The sequence below is a fragment of the Gambusia affinis genome, linkage group LG04, assembly GCF_019740435.1.
Source record: "Gambusia affinis linkage group LG04, SWU_Gaff_1.0, whole genome shotgun sequence".
Classification (NCBI taxonomy): Eukaryota; Metazoa; Chordata; class Actinopteri; order Cyprinodontiformes; family Poeciliidae; genus Gambusia; species Gambusia affinis.
Window position 1 is genome coordinate 3,845,916 of NC_057871.1, and position 20,502 is coordinate 3,866,417.

Here is a 20,502-nt window from a genome sequence, read left to right on the forward strand (position 1 = left end):
TTGCATTTGCGAATAAGATGATTTCTGAAGGTAATTGGTTACAATTGATTTATTTTAGGGGAATCAAATGCATGCCACACTTTTCAGATTTTTATTGGTAAAACTTTTGTTCTTCCCCCTAATTATAACCTAATGTGTATGATGACCTATCACATAAAATCCCAAATGTTGAATTATCTGCATTGTTTAAATTCAAAGCCCGAATATTGTAGCACCAGATCAAAATTATCGTCCAAACAAGTTTCCACCCACTCTTAAGTGTGAGAAGTTTTCCAAAATAACTCTTTTCAAGAATCAGAATTAGCAATAAAACATCTTAATTAGATTTTTTCACCTCAACATCTGACAGGACAACCAAAGCCGGTGTCTTTTCTCCGACAGCTGTCATTACCTGCGTGTCCGGTGCTGATGTGGCTCTTCATGTCGCTCTCCTCCATACAGACGTAGTCACAGACGCTGCAGCAGAGCGAGAACATCCACTGCTCCTTGTCCACATGAAGCGACATGTGGCTGACAAACTGGGCATTCAGCTCCGTCTGGAAACCGCACACATGGCAGCTGGACAGGGAACAGACAGCAGAGAGAGGAGGGAGGAAAAATGGTGAGAATGAGAAGAGGGAGACAGTCAGATTCAGTGTTACATTTGCCTGCATAAATTACCAAATGTATGGTGTCTCCACATTCATTTTAGTTTGAATAAGATTATCTGAAAATGACTAGAAAAATGAGTTTCTAATGTTGAAACACGGAGGAAATTTCTAGAGAGAATGATTTAATAAAAAGAGAATCAGTCCGGGCGAGTATCAGATAAAATGTTAAACCAGATGGGAACTGGTTTGGTTTCATATGATGAAACGGGTCAGTTTGTGTCAATCAAAAAAATTAAAACCAGTCTGGATTTGCTGCACAAGAGAGAGAGAAAAGCAGCTCATGTAGAGTCAGAAGTTTAACTTTCAATCGTTGGTTTGAGTCGTTCTGGAGTGATTACGCCACAGACATCTTTAGTGTGTTTTAAAAACATTACCCAAACCAAATGTTTGCATTTATTCTGGATTTTCAGTCAAAATAGTTTATCCTACACGTTGTAACTCATATTATTCAAGTATTTTTAAATAACCATTGTGGGTGGCGATGCTATGGGCAGGAATGATCCCCAGTAGCAGTCAGTCTTCCAACTCACGTCCAGTGGTTGTCTTGACAAATTATCAGTTCACTTTCCAAACAGTAGAGATGATATTTCACACTAACATGTCTTTGGATGACATCATCAGTTAGCACTGCTAATCCGCTTCATTTGCTTTTGCTGCTCCTCTTTAGATTGCTGTCTGACTGTGTTGTCAGAGAGACGTTGGAGTTGGGGATACAATCCTTGCCCATACTCAAAATCAGAATGATCCAAATTTGACCCAGTAGCACAAGTGTAGACATTTTATTTTTCTTTAGTGAACAGCTAAACACGTGTGAATCAGATATTCTTCTGGAAACATAAATGTATGATTACACAAGTTCATCATCCAAAATGTTAGATATAAAATCTAAATTTGACAATTTTCCTCTGTATTTATTACACAATGTGAAACTGACTCACAAAAGTAGGTTACACGATCTATAATGTATACATCAATCTGTGTAAAACCTCAGTGTTGTCACCTCCTGAGTGTGTGTGCTGTGTGTGAAGCCTACCTGTAGTAGTACGGGCAGTTCTTGCGCTCTGTGGAGTCGGCGGTGACGGCGCTGACGATCTGCTCGGCGTCCGTTTGGACCAGCTTCACAGAGTGGATGGTCAGGTGCTGATTGAGGTTTGCTCTGCACTTGGCTGCGTAAGGACACAGGTGACACTTGTATTTCCTCTCCTCTGCAACACACACACACACACACACACACACACACACCGCCTCATTTTAAACTTCACCCTGGATCAAACTTTTAAACCTGATCAATCAATTCCTGACATGGCCCAATTTACAGGAAGATAAAAAACACATAAATATAGATTTGATGCCCAGAACATGCACCATTTTTTCCTCACCATCTGAAGTTATAATAAACAAAACCTTTCCTGTTTTAGGTCACTTAGAATTTCCAGATTTATTTCCATTTACTAAATGCCACAACATGTCAGGGATTAATTTATTAATGTTTTTCATACCTTTCCTCTGATATGATAGGCTACCGTAAGACTTGGGTCAAATCTTTTGCATTTCCTCCATCAAGCTTCTCACTGTAGTTTACTGGAGTTCTGGTCCATTCTTCCAGACAGAACCAGTGGAACTGGGCCAGATCTGTAGCCGCCTCACTCACACACACCGTTCCTGATCTTCCCCCGGCTTCTCTCTTAGGATTGAGATCAGGGCTTTGTGATGGCAATGACAAAACATTGACTTTGTTTTAATATTTACACATAATGTTCTTTCCTCACTCCATAAAGTGCACCAGTTCCTCCTGCAGCAAAATAGCCCCACAACATGATGCTGCCACATCCAAACTTCACATTTGGGATGGTACAATCTGACATTGTATGTTTCTTATGGAATAAATGCTTCCTCTTTGCTGAGTGGCCTGTCAGGACATGTTGGTACAACTTTCACTGTTGATGATGACTGTATCTTACCAGCTTCAGCTGCATCTTTTCAGGTTTTTGGCTTTAGTTCTGGGCTCAATCTGCACATTTTGGACCAGAATCTGTCTCCTTCCTGAGCGCTCTGATGATCGGACATTCCCCTCATGTCTGAACTTTAGAAAAAGAACGCAGCATCTTCAAACATCTTGAAATGATTTCCAAGGATGAACCAGACTGCTGCAGCTTCACGATTCTGTCCTCTTCTTGACTTTCTCATCGTGTCAAATCAGAAAGCAGGCAGTTCCAGGTGTGGGCTTGAAATGGATCAAATTATCTAAAATGTGTCAATTGACCTATCAGAAGTTTCCAAAGCCATGACGTCATCATATAGGGCCTTCCCTTGTTGCTTAAAAGGACAGTAATCATTCCTTATGTAAACTTTTGATCTTGTAGACATTAAAAAACAAATCTCTGAAATATTATTTCATTATTGTGGCATTTAGCAAGTAGAAAAAGTTTTGGTGATTCTAACTACAACCTAAAACAAGAGAGGTTTGGTCTGATTTCACTTCAAAATAGTTAGGAAAAAAGATGATGGTGTCATTTTATTCGATGTATGTAAACTTTGGGATAAGCAGTAAGGAAGAAATGCAGAAAAACACATTTCCTTTTTATGCAAAAACAAATTAGCATAACAACAAGTCTACTCCCCCCCTCAACAAAAAAACAAAAACTAACTCTCAACCCATTTGCCCCAAGGACATGAAGCCAGGCAACCTTTATGTCGCCGGGGAAACCAAAAAGACCATCACAGTGACATATGCCCCTGCTTCTGCTCTCTGTGGTGTGGCCAAGCTGTTCGCAGCCAACACTCTCAGATGGTGTGTGTGTGTGTGTGTGTGTGTGTATTCTAAATGTGTGAGCATGTTCGGTTGTTTGGGGGGCATTTGGTACACAAGTCTCATCTTGTGAGCTGTGGTGTCCCAAAAAGGCTCCATTTATCTGGAGTCCAGAGGAAATGTGGCTTTAAATAAAACTGGGAAGGTGGGATTATTATTAGATTCTTGTAACTAACGAGGACAGAGAACGGGACAGTGGAAGACGGGGATGGGGTTGAACGGATCAATGGAGAAAACGCAGCATAATCAGGTCACCAGGGAGTGAGGAAGCCTCCCAAGCCTCTACGTGTGTGTGGGCGTGTGTGTGTGTGTGTGTAGGACAGAGAAACGGATTGAGAAGACCAGTCGGACCGTAAGTGTGTGCAGCATCCTTCAAGCGGGGTAATTAGACGGCAGTTTTCCCAGAGAGACTAATCATGGTAGTAATCTTTTTCGAGGAAGGGTAATCTAGTCCGGTCAACCTTATCTGTTTACAGCGGCGCCACAAACAACATCTATGCATTAAAGGAAATAAGAGGAGTCAGGCTGCAAATAATGATTATTTTATCAATTATTCTAACAATTAATCGTTTAGTCTGACGATTAATCAATTAGTCTGATGATTAATCGAATATAAAATTGGCACATTTTGCAAATTTTATTTAACCATTTAAGGTTTCAATATACAATATTAGAAATACATTAAAAACACTATCAAATAATTTGAATCATTTGTAAATAAGAAATACACATTTTATTAAGTACAACGTAAAAAGTTTCCTTTAGTGAACACTTGATCAAATGTAGCAAAGGATGCATCTGCAGCTAAGAAACTATCAACAAAGTTTATGACAAACCTGCTGATTATTTTTTGGATTATTAATAACTGATTAGCAAAGGGTGCTTCGATTTTTTTAATATTTACAGAATTTGAATCAGGTGAAGTTAAATCTATGATACTTGAGTTCTGGGTAAAACAGATTCACTAACAATATATATATTTTTTAAAGAAAAATATTTACGTTTTTTACACTTAATTACTGCTCTTATTGTGTTGTACATTCAGCAAAATGGCATTTTTAGTCTGGACACTTTAACGATTAATCGATTCCTAAATTAGTTGGCCATTATTTGAAAAATAATAATTAATCTGTTTAATCGTTTCAGCCCTATAAAGGAGACCAAGCTTCTGTGTGTGAGCATGTGGTTTACCTGTGTGGAGCGAGAGATGTCTGGACAGGGTCTGCTGCCTGCCGAACACTTTCCCGCAGACGGGACAGGGGAAGAGCTGCTCGTGTAGCTTCCACTGGGCGAGGCCGTTTCCTGGCTCGCCGTCCTTCTCAGAATCTGAAATAAAGACACATTCCCATCACTCACTGCGTTCGCACACACCTCCTTGAAATGTTGCACGTTTTTGTCACATTACAAGTTTAAAGGTATTTATCAGATTTCATGTTATGAAACAAAGCTAAAGTAGCACATAACTATAAGGAAAATTTTCACTTAAAAGTGACCTTTTATGCTTCCTTGAACAGGTTAGGATACGTCTCCAGGCGACATAAAAACATATTCATTACATTTTTTGCACAAAGTCATTCTCAGATAATGAGATTTTAGTCTCCTCAGTTCTGCCTATGAGCCGTTTTAGGGACTCTTGTCACTTTAAATGTGGAAATGGCAGCAAACTACTGCACAATTATGTAACTGTACATCTTTGAAAAGCAGAAGTGAAGTCTCCTGCACAACCATCAAGAATGCAGCAAGTGGTTTCTGAATGGTAAGTCAACATCAAAACAATTGTCTTTTCCAACAGCCACTGTTCAGTGCATACAGCGGTAAAACCAACTGACCAAAAGTACTGGAACTCAGCCAAGTTTGCTAGGTGACAGCTAGGGAGGTTTTTGAAAATTGCACATTTTCCAGACACCTAAAAACATTAGCTTATTGGCAAAAATGGCTGGGTGGCTTATTTAAGCACTTGAGCTCTTTTTAGAAGCCTTTGAGACCAAAATTGAATTACAAAAACATGCAAAATGTGACTTTCACTTCTCGTTCAACCGTGAACTCAAAACTCTGAAAGCTGCCTGCCGCCGTCTAAACGACGCTCCTTATCTAACCTACAGGAGGGATGCAGCTTAAACACATTCTTAATGTCAACATCAAACAGGAGTCCTTTACTCTGAAGCCTCTGATGGTAAGTACACCTCTGCAGCTCCTTTTCACCATATGCCAACTCAAAAACAGATATGGTGCTTTTAAAGAGCTGAAGTAAAGAAAACATGCAGTATTTTTCTCCATTGTGCTGTGCAACTACCACAGTGTAAATTAAGACTTTATTCCCAGAGAGCATTGTTCAGGCTGCACAGTTTGGCCTTGAGCTACGCCTGTGTGAGATTATGGAAGAAAACCTGTGTGTGTTCCACTGGTGACAAATGATGTGGTATTTATACAGCTCTGAAAACTTTGGGAAGAGAAAGCAAATATCTTTTTCTTTTTTTTCCAGGCATGTAGGGGGAAGACTTTGTGGCGAGTCCCTAAAGAACAGATGGTGGTGTGAGAAGACGTTCAGCTGCTGTTGCACTGACTCAAGCAACCTTGAGCATTTTTCCCCTCTGTGTCACGATATTAACTTCCTCTTTGACCCCCAAAATGCAAACCAGCTTTGTCGTGCTGTGTGCAGTTTGGATCGTTGCTTTCATTTGTGTCAAAGCAGCTTTTAAAACAACAAAGCAAGAAAAAAAAAAAAAAATTCACGTAATCTTTTGATTTTCTTTCAGTAAAAACAATCAAGAGAGATTATACTTTACTGCCCTGCTTTTATTTCTTATTTTTATTATGTTTTCCATTCAAAATAAATGATTTGAAGCTGAAGTTTTAAATCCTTTGCAACCTTACATCTTATCTTTAAAATGTCATGTTTAGAAATATCTATTTTCAAAGCAATCAGATATGCTTAATTACTTATAAACATGTAGAATCTCATTGTACAGAGAAAGATTCCTGACCATCACCTTTGTTCAGCTCACCCACCGTTTATCTACAGGATTAAAGCCTCAGGACTCAGATGGCCGTGACTGAAGGTTGATTCTGTCTGCGTTTGAATCCTTATCCTTCTGAAAGGTTCATAACGACTCATTTTATATTTTAACAGGTCATCATGGTACATGAAGGCATGTACTCTAAAAGGTTTCACAGTCTTTGGATAAGAAACAGGCACCATATTTATGAGAGGACTAAATACACGAGGTATTTGTCCACATTTTCATTGTTTGTTTTACACTTGAATCTCCAGGAGAGTTTTTTGTCAAAAAGTTAAATCTTTCATAAAGCAAGTCAACATCAATGGAGGCATGGAGAAGAAATCATTAGAGTCAGAGTGAAGCATAATACCAGGAATCCAGACTAACTTTTTCTGGTTGCACTGGCAAGTCAGGAACATCCAAACGTTTGACAGGAATTGGATTTAACATTTCAATTTCACTGGTTCACTTGTTCAATATTGAGGCAATATAGACTTGGAAATTATTATTTAATAATCTAATCAAGTTCTTTATTTAAAGCAAAACCGGGAACTTACTGAAAAAGTGTTGTAGTGCTTATAGGGCTGAATCGATTAATAGGATTATTCTTGATGAATCGATTATTTGAGATAATCGTCAACTAATTTAATAATTGATTAATAATCAACCAGAGTATGCCAATTGCTGAAAGAACACACTCCAAGCAGATAAGCCAAAAAAGAAATGCATTATACATAAGAAAGCTTTTGCTTGTAAACATGTTCAACCCAGAACTCCTTAATTGACCTAGTTTTAGCTTCACCTGGTTCAAATTCAGTAAAAAAAAATAAAAAAATCTCCTATGAAGCACCGTTAGTGTCCAGTTATTAATCGGTCAACAGATCGGCCCTTCACTGTACTGATCAAGTCCAGCAGAAAGGTCTGAGCTTTTCATAATTTGATGCAGTTTTTTAGAAATGATCAACTGTTCACTAAAAGAATTGAAGAAATACAATTTAAATTCTCTTGTTTAAAAAAAGAATGCAATTATGTTTATTTGTATTTTTTGTGCATTTTTAATATTGCATAAAAAGGCTTAAATGGTTAAATGTAAAACCTGCAGAATGTGCCATTTTTTAAAATCTGATTAATCATTAGAATATTCAATGATTAATGACTATAAGAGTAGTTTAAATTTGACCTTAAAAACATCTCAAGATGAATGAATTAAGTTCTGATGCATTTGACCAATATTTGTTTTAATTCTTCTGTGCACATCTTTGCCAGTAAAGGTTCTAGAGAGAGGGTTATGCAAATACACAAACTTAGAGAGAAAGTAGTGACATGTGTGATTATTCTATTTCATTATCTGACTTCCTGCATGAGATACAATCTGACTGAAGTGAGTTGATTTCCGGCACAGCTTTTAGTCCAAACTTGTTGCTGAAGCCGAAGAGAATTAGGTGTCTTGATTCGGAGGAGAAGCAGGAGGAAGGGTCGGTCACTCGAGGGTCTCAGAAGTCAGACTGCAAGGACCCAAAGCCATGACCCAGCAAATACACTCATGATTAAGCCAATTAAAGTGGATGGCCTTGAAGTGGTTAACGCCTTAATTAGTGTTGTTAGAGCTGAGAGGAGAGATGCAAACAAGAAATGAAGGAGCGAGCTAAATCCAGACTGGAAGAGGGGAAACTGTGAGCATCACATGAACCCTGAAGAAATCAATTCAGTTTAAACTGAAACACTTCTTTACAGAGGGCTGAGACTGCCAAAATTAGGACTAAATATATGTAAAGATAACAAAAATGTGAAAAAACAATTTTAATTAGGACATTTGAATCCATCATTTAAATTTCTTGGTAGTAATTTATTTTCACTTGTTTTATTTAATCATTTTGCAGTTTAATTTTAAGTCTATATGGGGGACTGACACTGCCAAAATTAGCAAAAAATATATTTCAAATTTACTCTGGAAAAAACAAATTGGCAATATTTTTAATTCAGACATTTGATTGACAAGTGAAAATTGACTTATCATTTAAATTTCTCTAAGAATTAATTTCATTAACATAAACATTTTTATGCGATATAATGTTGACTTTTGATAGATTGTTTTTGTTTTGTTATCAACATATTCATTATTCTGCTTATTTCTATATTTATTTAAATTTTTTATTTAATAATTCCAAATGTATTTCTTATCAATTAACATTTAAAGATCATATTTTATTCTAATAATTTAAAAATAAATTTTTAGAGGTTAATTAATTGGAGTGGGATATTTAGAGTTAATTCTTTTATTGATTTCTGTAATGTTTTCAATTAGGCAGTGTTTATTTTTTATTCCTTTTGCTCCATCTGAGGTTGTATGAATTTAAAATTGACACGGTTTGGTACATTTTAAGATAAAAAAGTTTTTAAAAAAAACATTGGGTGATCCCAGGTCCTGTACCAAGGTTTTCAGGTAAGTATATAAGATTGGAACTGTTATTTCCTTTCATTTCATTATATCTGACCAATGCTCCAATATTTGGATAAAGAAGAAATAAAAAAGTCAGGAAATCCAACATCTGCAAAGCAGAACAGAGGTGATAAAGCAGAAAGCAGCAGAGGCTGGATGTAAGGCTTAAACTCACAGGGGAAAGGCCTCGACGAATTAACTTTCAGGACACTGTTGACACCCAGAAGCCAATCAGATTTTCATTAACTGGCAGAGGGACAGAGGAAACTGGCACAAGCTAATTAACCTCTGGATCCCTCCCTGTCAAAGACACACCAAGGGAAGCTGAGAGATGCCAGGGATGAGGGGGAGTCGGGCGGGGCGAGTGGACGCTACAGGCTTCAGAAAGGCCAACTCAAATAGAGGGCCCTATCCTCAGTTTACTTAAAAAAAAGCTCCAAAAATGTGCAAATACAGTTTGTGTGTGTGGATTCAGAACATCACTGTATTATGAAGTACGTCAGAGCTAGATCTGGGATTTAGGGACATCTGTCTAAAACTTACCCAACTTTGAAGGAGTGTTTTTAAATTTGAGCCTCTGGATTAATGAATGCTTACCTGTTAGTGACATCAACATGATATATTTCATAAAAATCTGCTTTTATTTTTACCTTTAAAAAAGTGTCTTAAACATTTTGTAAAGGTCAAAACTCTAATAAATCTAATCTACATACATATAAATACATTTTCTGCACATTTTACTCCAAATCAAAACATAAAGATGTGTAGCAATCATTTACTCTGCAGAAAGTTAGAAAAAGTGAATATTATTGTCGATGTTGAGTTGCTAGCCTTCAGTCAGAGGCCTCATTAAATCTGGTAAAGACTGACAGCTACTGGAGCTCCCTCCTGCTTACAGCATCACCACCCACAGCCACTCTTTAAAGATACTTGGACGAAATACGACAATATTTAATTTTTCTGTAGAGTAAACAAAGAATTTATTTATTTTCTCCCCTCCAGGGGGTCTTTTGTGGGCTGTAGTGTCCCTTATATGAAAGTAGGCTGACAGGAAAGGGGGAAGGAGAGGGAGAAGACATGCGGCACCACACGTCACCACGGCACGCCCCAAACAAAGTATTTTTAAGTTAAACTGACCCGACATGCTGCTTTATCATTATTATTATCCCATTTTAAGTATTTCAATGCCTCCAAATGAGCAGATTAACCCTAGGCACGTCTCTATATTGTGAAAAACATCCCCATATCATGATACCTCTCCCACCGTGCTTGACAGTCTACTGTAACTTCCTTTTAGGTTCATCTGATGAACAGTTTCAACAGTTTCACACAAACCAAACACTAATTTAACAAAAATTCCCCACATTTAAATAACTTTGCTGAAAGGATAAAATATAAGACAAAGTTTATTTCAGTTACACAGATCAATAAGTTATTCAGCAATTAGGAATAATAAATATTCATTACATTGAAACAATCCAGATCAGTTGTGAAAAGGTAAAAGACTTCCTGTTCAAATTACATGCTAAAGCACAATATACCAAAAAAAGGTTACAAAATAATCTCTAAACATGTTCTGGCATTTATCAAATAGAAATAATTTTGGTAATTCTAACTGACTTAAAACAAGAAAAGTTTAGTCTGATTTAATTTCAAACAGTGACAAATTTTTTTCTGGTTTGATATCTGGTTCCCACTGTAAATAACTTTTTACAAATTTCGGAATTCAGCTATTCATTACAAAACTATGTAGTTTGAACATCAAACACTTTCAAATGACTTTATAAAACTAAGCGTTTTCAATTAGCCTTGAAAACGGCTAATTGAAATTCAAGCATTTTCAAGGAATCCAAGAACCAGTATGAATCCTCTTTGCAGGTTTTTTAATCTCTCGTCTCTTTTAAACATAAGATTGAGCTGGTGAATGATTTGCCGTTTCCAAGTATAATTTCTACAGAAACACATTGATTGATCTGGTTAATGATGTTTGACTGCTGTGATTTTGAGCACTACGCAGTAACATTTCCTCACCGTGGAACGGCACCCTGGTGGAGGAACTGGCCTCTGCGGGGGACGAGCTCTTGGAGCGCGAGTTAAAGGGTGATTGTCTGAAGCACTCGTCCAGGAATGAACTGGAACAGAGAGAAACAGCGCCGATGTTACCAACACTTACACAGCCACTAAAAAACACCCACAGGTTTCAATCGCACTCCAACTATCACTGACCATTTAAAAAGCACAAATAAAAACAGAGTATTTATAGAGAAACTGACCTACCTATTTATTCCCACCATGTTACTGTCTTTGTGGTTGTTGGCTTTGCTTACTTTTTCTGGAAAGAAGAGAATACAAATTCATCAGTGGAGTCAATGTAACATTATTCATACTACATACATCTGTTTCTTTGTGTTTTCACGGCAGATGTCAGATGACAACTCAGACTTTAAATTTAAAGGGAAAATCTGCAGCAGCTGTGAGAGGATTCAGACTCTTTCAAGTTTATGTCAGCTGCTGTCAACAGATCTTTACTAAAAACATGACAAACGTGATAAAAGTGATCAAGCCGCGCTTCATTCTTTACATTTCTCAGTTCTTGTGTTCATCCTTAAAAATAAGCCAGTTTTTATTTTTAAGATTTTTTTCAAAACCAATATTTCGCCAGACTTCCTGAAGGTCTTTTCAAGTTTTTCCTTCAGGTGTTTTTCACTCCTTTCAGTCCAGTCCTTGTAGCTGACCCTGACTGCATACCATCTGCTGTGAGCTTTTAAAAAAGTGAGCAAAGTGGATTTATTTGTGGACAAATAAAGATGTGTCAAAAATTAACAGTCTTTCTGTTTTCACCAAACAGCATAAAACCTGAGAGATAAAACCTCCTCAGTTTATCGCATGCAAAGTTTTTCTGCTAACAGCTTTTCATAAAATTCATACCAGATTCAAAATCTTTTCACCTAACTGGTGCTGATCTACATTTGTTCTGTCAAAATGTTACATTTGATTATTTCTATCGATTCAGGAAAATAAATGAAAACTGGTTTGTGACAAGCTGCTGCTGAAAGATCTGATTTAAAGTTGGTTCCTTACTTGGCAGGTTTTTAGGAGGATTCTTAAGCCTAAAAAAGGTTCAACATGTGCAGGATTCAAATAGAAACAAAAAACGAATTCTGAATTCAAGTTTGGGCTCCGAGCAAAACCGGCCAGCAAATGGCCTCCATCTGCAGTTTGGACACTCCTGCATGAATTAAATTTAAAATGATATTGTTGATTCGGTTTGTGTTTCAACAGATGCTGTTAGTTTGAAAACCGTGACAATTATTGCAGCCATTTAATCCAGAAACATTGGTCCAACCTCAGCTTGGCGATTCTTCACTGAACACAGATCTGTTAGAAAAGTTTGTGATCTGTAAAGTCTTTACTTTATTCAGTGGAAACACATGATAATTTCACAGCAGTTTTGGCATTATGGCCACACTAGAGACGCACTAAAAGGAGTCAAACCAGGACTGAAGTCGACTATTTAAAACTCAGTTATGATTAAAGTATCTGAAATATTTAACATTTCATTTATGGCATTTTTTTGGTCCAGCAGTTCTTCTTTCATTTTCCTAACTTGCAAAAAAAGATTTTTTTTTTTTTTTTTGCTGACTCAGCTTAGCTTAGTGCTGTTAAGATTAATGGCTTTGACGTGGCTGCACATTGTGATTGATTCATCCATCAACTGCTGACATGAGTAAAGACACCATAAGTAACACGCCTAATATTACTTCTCTCACAAAAAATAATTGGAAGGGTTTCAACAACAGAGTACCTGCAAAAATATTCACACCTTTGAAGTTATTCATATTTTATTACATTCCAACCACAAAAAAACCCATGATTTTTATTGAGATTTAATGTGACAAACCAACACAAAGTAGTTAATAATTGTGAAAGTGAATAGCTTTCAAAGGTTTTTACACATAAAAATGTGAAGTGAAAATTCTGGAAGATAGCCAGAATTGACTGAAAGATGGATGGAGTTAAATAAGGTTCATTCCTGGAGGAAATCTCATTAACAGTCTGTAAAACGAGGCTGTAAAAGATCAAATGGTTAAGATCGAAACAGAATTGTGTGTCAGAATGGTCCAGTCAAATTTCAGACCAAAATCCAATTGAGAAAATATTATGTTGGGATTTTATGTGATTTTATCTTGGGATGTTCATTGGACAGATTTCAAAGTTTAATGCAATTAATTGCTTTCTATCTGGCCGGGACATTTGAATTTGCGTGTTTCTGGTGCACCCATAAATCTGATTCATAAATGACATCGGCAAGCAACAGCAATGCATGACCAAGCTGCTTCTCTTAGTCTGGCGATAAAATTTTATTTAAAAAAACTATCTGATGGGCTGCACAGTGGTGCAGTTGGTAGAGCTGTTGCCTTGTAGCAAGAAGGTCCTGGGTTCGATTCCCGGCCCGGGGTCTTTCTGCATGGAGTTTGCATGTTCTCCCTGTGCATGGTGGGTTCTCTCCGGGTTCTCCGGGTTCCTCCCACAGTCCAAAAACATGACTGTCAGGTTAATTGGTCTCTCTAAATTCTCCCTAGGTGTGAGTGTGTGTGTGAATGGTTGTGTGTCCTGTATGTCTCTGTGTTGCCCTGCGACAGGCTGGCGACCTGTCCAGGGTGAACCCGCCTCTCGCCTGGAACGTAGCTGGAGAGGAACCAGCAACCCTCCCGACCCCATTAGGGACAAGGGTGAACAGAAAATGGATGGATGGATGGAAAACTATCTGATGGGAAGCTGGAAAAGACTATTGTTGTGTTCAAATAATGCTAAAAGTTTCGAAAACACAGAGACTTGAGGTTTCGGCAACTTTTCAACTGTGGTGTGAAAAAAAAGGAAGTGAAAGCAGCCAGAACCAGAGCTCAGAGCGTGTAGTTCCCCGTGTTCAGAAGTAAAGGCCACTCCACTAAATGAGTGAAAGCGAAGACTTACGTGTGAGTTTCAAGGCGATGTACTGAAGTGAATTTCAAAGCTGCAATCATCTCAGTGTTCACAACGACCTTGCTGCTGATGCGTCTCTGAGGTCCTACTGCTCTGGGTAATTCATATTGATTGCTCATTGTGTGACAGCAGCCCACTCTGTTCCAGCCCCCCCTCGACGTTCAAAACAACTTCGGAGAGGGTGGCGGTCGCTGCTGCCAGGGCCGACGATGCCCCGGCCTCCCTGGGTGGGCAAGATGTATAACCCCCCCACCACCACCCTCACCCTTCACCCCGCTGCCGCCTTTTCAAAACGCCACTACCACCCCCGAACCCGAAACGCCCCGCTCCGTCACACCGTTCGCCAAGGACAGAGGTCTCTTTTCACGTTGCCATGGAGATGCCGCACAGGAGAAATGTAAAGGGGAGGGAGAGAGGGGAAGTGATGAGGAAGGGGTGGCAGGGTGGAGAAGAGGAGGGGGGGGGACATGTGCAGCCAAGTGTGCTTGAGCCGGCATGTCTGAAAACAAGTCAGGGGAGAGAAGAGAGAGAGAGAAAGAATGAGAGAGAGAGAGAAAGAACGAGAGAGAGAGAGAAAGAACGAGAGAGAGAGAGAAAGAACGAGAGAGAGAGAGAAAGAACGAGAGAGACAGAGAAAGAACGAGAGAGACAGAGGAGAGCGGGAATTTGTGCAGACGCCGATTCCCGCGGGGCTTGGTGTGAGCGTGTAAAGGTGTGCGTAAAAGACGATGTGGGAAAGAAAAATTGTCAATGTGTGAATATGTGTAAAAACAAACAAACAAAAAAAAGCTGGATTTAAGCAACGGAAAGCAGAAGACGTTGGATAGACGCTCGGCCACACATCAACTTATTTTTTCTCTCTCTAAGGGACGATAAATACACCCCAACTCTTATACTCTCCAGAGTAGAGAGGCACCAATTCAATGTTAAATAGCTGTATTGGTCCCCATATTGAAAAACATTCTGTATTGGGTATCAGTGACAATGTGCCCGATCCATAAGGGCAAATCCAGTCAGTCTAATTTTATGCTTTGTGCTCTGAGTGAGGTTATGCTTTATTTATTTATTTAGTTTGTTATAGCTTATTTTTAGATGTTTGATATGCAGTCAAGCTATTATTTTTATGAGTTTTTGTTTATAATTTATTTTACATTGGGTGCTATACTCCTAATTGAACTGACTAAACAAATTAAATGTGCTTTTACATGTTTTTACCAAGCTTGTAAAGGTATGGAGTATCTACGGTTCCTGTAGTGGTGCATAGTTATCAAACAAACTTATAATTCAAACTTGTAATCAGTATATTTATATCTGTGACATTTTTAAGTCAATTCAGGACTGTTCCTCTGTATCGATAATGGAAAAAGTAAATGAGTGTATCATTACTCTGGAGCACAAATTTGTACAAATTTTGATCTGTTGCCCTGAAGACGACAAAAGTAGTTCCTCCCCTCATTTCAAATTGACTTGGATCTTACTAAATGTCTCAAATGATTATATGTTGACAGACCGTCTATCAGATGAAGGGAACTTTTTCCATCAGATTTGCATTTTGTTCTTTAATCTCAGAATTATCCAATTCTGTCTTCATCGATGTCCAAATCTAAATAAATGACTGCAGATTCTTGGGTGTATGTCAATTATCTCATTACCATATGCAAATAATCACATAACTGTTTATTCTTTGTTGGAAGATTTGCAAACTTAGCCTTTATCCTCTCTGAAAGTCTGTGCCGTATTTACTTGGTAGATTTGAGTTTGAAGACTAGATTTGGTCTCATTCAATATTCTGGGATTAAAGTCAGATATTTTCTTCCCTCTTGATGTGTGTGTGGATGATGTGTGACAGTGTTTGTGTCCTGAGAGGGAGCGTACCTGACAGTTTAAACAGCAGCTCTGAAGCCATTTTGACCGATATGTCTTGGGAGAAGAGGTCTTTCTGGGGGCAGGCCAACGTCTCTGGGAGGTTGCTCATTGGCTCGTTCTTCTCACTCGCCCCTAAAGTGCTGAAGGTCAGCAGGTGGGAGGCAGGCGGGGTAAGTTCTGCAGGAGGCGGGTCCACCTCCATGGGCTCGGCCTTTACCTTCACCTTATGGTACTGGGCATCTTTGCTGTTCTCTAGAGAGAAGACAGCAACACCTGGTCAGAACAATATTCATTTAAATCCTGGTCTTTCTGAAAAGCTCGTCATTCTCAAATATAAATGACAACAATCAAACTTTCAGCTTCTTATGGATTTTAAAATGAATGCAGCTTCTGTTTTTGGCTCCTGAACACAATGAAATGATTCTGAAAACACACTTTTATGAAAGACATGGAGTAATTACAAAGCAATGAGAACGCCAATAAAATTTTAAAACAAAGTTTTAAAATTTTAAAATTTTAAAACAAAATTTTAAAAAACAAATAAAAAAAGAAAGCAAGTGAGCCCATCAGTTATAGTGCTGAGCGTAATGTTCTGAGGAGGGTGTAGGGCAGGGCCAAAAAAGGAAACATTTTAACTACTGGGAGGCAACAAAATTATTTAAATTAAAATGAGTTTATTGTGATTTTTATTTAGTTTTATATGCTACACAATAAGCAGGTAATGTGCTGGATCTTTTTGGGCTTGACTGCCAGGTCCATCCAGCCAGGTTTCCATTGCAAACCTGGCCGTATGTGTGATAGCAGTAATATACTTCAATTCATACATGAATTGAAGTATATTCATTCATTCATTCGTTCATTATAAAAATTGGGAACAAGAATACAAATAAAATCTGTCAATTTAGCCATTTTCTTTATAACGATCATCTACTTAGAAGTCTACAGCTTAAAAAAAGATACAACTAATTTTGTTTACTCTCCAAGAATCACAGGACTATAGGAAGCAAAATATACAATATTTGTAGATCAATCAAATTTATCAAAGCATATAGAGGGGAATTAATTCCCATTCCAAACTGTTTATTTAGCCAAGGTTTATTAAAAACTAAACTAAATAAGAAGTATGACTCAATCTGCTAGGCTAAAAGATGAAAAGTTTTTTTAAAAAAGGGCAGAAATTCAACAATCCAAATAAACCCTAAACCAGCGGTTTCCCTTTAGAGCTGGAGCAGAGTCTGCTAGCATGTAGCGGGGTGATTATTAGGGCAGGAGTGCATGGAGAGGTCACGCTGTTGCTTGGAGGAGAGATCCAGCAGCTCATGTGGGTTCACTGAAGCAAACGGGAAAGGCAGTAAAACACTTTGAATGTTAACAAAGGGGCAACAAATCTGTTTATTCAACTGAAATTTTTTATTATCGTTTCCTAGCTCACAAAAACAGTGGCGCAAAAGGTGAGAACAAGCCGTTGCTTTAATTCCCTCACAAGTTCAAACTGTGTGCGAGCTAAAAATAAAACGCCAGTTTTCAGGAACGTCTCGGTCTCGTCTGCAGAACCCCGGCCAGATCCATCTGGAGATATCCAAAAAATATTCAGTGCCGTAAAGTTACAGATTTCTTCTGTTTTAACTTTTTTTGTCACATAAACATTTCAGATAACTGTAATTCTTCCATAATACACAGGTAATCTGACTTCCCCCTGTAGGTGGATAACTGGATGAGCAGTTAAACTGTCTCTTAAAGCTTGAAGAGACAGTTTAAGGTCGCATAGCAAATCCAGACTTTGACTAGGCCACTCTGAAACAATGTGTTTTTGAAGCCATTCAGAGGTTATCAACTCATGGTGCATTCCAATCAGTCCTGTTTGGTCCGCTTTAATAGAACTCTAGTTCACTTGCCTAGAAAGTCCTAATCGTCTGGTGCAGTTCGAGTGTATGTGTGAACGGCAAGCAGATCAGAGACCGCTAAAAAAAGCAGGAAATGGATGATAGCGCAGGGCATTCTGGGTAAATACAACCAAAACAAATGCATGAGTCTAGTACTAGCAGGAGAAATGACTTGTGGTGTTCTGCCAACGACAAAAGAGAAATCCCACAACAGGTAAAATCTGACACCACTCCATTTCTGTTCACATTTTACAAAGCAGAAAGTTGAGCTCAGTGACTTCTTTACAGGTTTTTTCTGTTGTTTCCTTCAGTGATTTTTGTGCAGAGTCAACCCAGGTGAGAATGTTTTTTTTTTATATATATATATTAAAAAAAAACATTAACGGCACAATAGTATTAAATATCATATGTTATATAATAATTTGAACAGTTTTATAGTAGATCAGGTTATAAAACTGTAATCAGGATTGGGCTTCATTAGTGTAAGTAAACGTTCAAAAAAATGACAAGGGAGTAGATCACATTTTTATAAAAATGTGATTTGAAAACAGTTTTAAAAAAATATTTACCGTACTCAGGTTATCATTGTCTGATATTAGAATTTTAAAAAAGCACAAGAAAGTGTAACATGACAAACACTGTTTCATGGTACTGCAGAACTCTGACAAACGAGGAGAACATAGACCGCGCCAAGTCGCGACACCAGGCGCGGTCTATGTTTATGGGATGTATGAATTTGGCATGTCACTGGGAGCACTGGGAAGGGTGGGGGAAGGTTAGATGAGGGTGGGGAAAATAGAAACCAGAAACCTTAATTTAACCTCTGCCTTGACTGCATTCTCTCCTCGTTTGCTTGATAACTCAAGACAGAAACGCTGAACCCGTTTGGCCGGAAAAGAATCTACTTAATCAATGCGCTTGTTTATCTGCCTGCTTATAGGGTTGAATTAAAGCACAACCATCCCCCCACCCCCTCTTTCTTCATCCCTCAGAGCCAGGTGTCTGGGTTATTGGTAGCAACCAGCATGGGGGGGTGGACACTGACAACCATCAGCCTCACTAATCCTTTAATCAGGTGGCTTGAGTTGGCCAGTAACCTAGGAGAGGCTGATGGAGAAGTGGAGTGGGGGAGTGGGGGTTGGACTGCACTGTAAAGGTCAACCAAGGGACACGCGAGCTTCCATCAGTAGATCACAGCTTCAACAGCAGCGGCGGCCGCTTAGCACACACACACCCTCACACACACACACAAAACACACATGTGACAGACAGAATATGGAGCAACTAATGTTTCCTCTGCGAAGAGAGGAAACACCGACACTGGAAGCGTCACAGCAGGCTGGAGAAAACGTCTACCTGTCACAAAGTAAAAAAACATTTAAACACGGCCTCTCACTCCCACACTAATAGTAGATATGGCTCTTTGGCTCGGGTCATGACCTAATGTTCTGCAGCCATAAAAAGCAGCATGTACAGTATGTGTCAGCCCCTTCAGTGCAAATGCGCTGCCTTGCATGTATCATTGCTTCAGTTTCTAGTAAAAGTCATAAAAAACACACATCAAAATGCAAGTTTTAATGCAGGGCTCCAGTGAGCCAAAATCATCAAGTCAAAAGAAGAAAACAAAAAAATCAAAAAAAACCTAAAATCAAGAAAATGAAGTAGTCAGAATTTTTTTATTTGTTTTTTGGAAAGGGCCGTTCTTCATCACAAATCCACAACTAAAGATTGTTTTGCATGTTGAATGTGTTCAAATAAATATATGTAGTTTTCAATTTCTTTTGGGGTCATTTGAAGAAATGAATTTTAACCTATAGGATAAAACATTCAAAATGCTCACTGCAGTTAGCTTAGTTTAATAAGTTAGGTAAAAGTTGATTTGGGTGCAGCAAATTCAGCTTTTCAGTACAAATCTTTGGAAAAGTTAGGTTCTACTTATTATAATAGCTTGGGTATTGAAAGACTTACATACTTTGAGTTGTCTTAATAGTTTCGATTATAAGAAAATTAGATTATTAAATTTGAGTAAGTTTGTGTATTTACTCTCCATCTTTGATTTTATGCTAAATTTTCAACAAATTTTCAGCTTTTTAACCTGAGCGTTTGATAATTAATTCATACGCCACTAGACAACACCAGATGCTAGATAAACACAACGAAAAGTTAACGTAAGATGAATTTAGCATTTTTATATTGGAAGAGTGTTTCTTTTTAAAAAAAAGTTTTAGATTTACTAAACTTTTTGTTCAGGATACTGTTCCTGTTGAGGGTTAGTATTTTGTTTAAAAGATGTGGAACCTGTGTTTGGCCTGTAAATTTGTTTTTGTTTTGCCGTTGTATTTTACCTGTAGGGAATCATGACCCAAAAAAACAGAGCAGGCACCAAATAGTAATTTATTTATGCCGTAACACAACATATATTATACTCTATAGTAGAGTCTGCAGGATTAATATTTGAAATGCAGCGCAAATATATGGATACTGGTTGAATTGTGTACGTTTTTAATCAATGAAACTCATCGTGTCTATATGTAATACAGTCTTAAATATTATTTTATTAGTTATTTTATGTTCTGAATATCTGAAGAGATAATATGACTGAACAACAAAAGAATCTGTACATTTTTATTTCTAGATCTCTTTAAATCAGGTTTTTTTTCACATTTGTTTTGCTGCCAGTTGTTTTAATAAGCTGTCAACTTACAGATTCAGTCAGAGTTAGTAAAAGTCTTTCCGTTTCAATCGAAACTTTTGTAAATGTGAGCATTAGCCTCAGGAATGGGTGGAAGTAAAGCAGAAATGTGACATCAAAAGCGATTCCTTATTAATAGAAACACATTAGATCTACCTTTGGCCCCTTAAATAGCACTTA

General features: G+C 38.0%; 1 protein-coding gene across 1 annotated transcript in view; it reads right to left on the reverse strand.

Moving 5' to 3' along the window:
• znf827 (zinc finger protein 827) overlaps positions 1-20,502 on the reverse strand; it is a 96,084-nt gene that overhangs the window by 16,108 nt on the left and 59,474 nt on the right. The window contains 6 exon segments of the mRNA XM_044114662.1: positions 392-558; positions 1,684-1,855; positions 4,651-4,785; positions 10,930-11,030; positions 11,176-11,230; positions 15,757-15,999. Coding sequence (XP_043970597.1) covers positions 392-558; positions 1,684-1,855; positions 4,651-4,785; positions 10,930-11,030; positions 11,176-11,230; positions 15,757-15,999 — 873 coding nt within the window.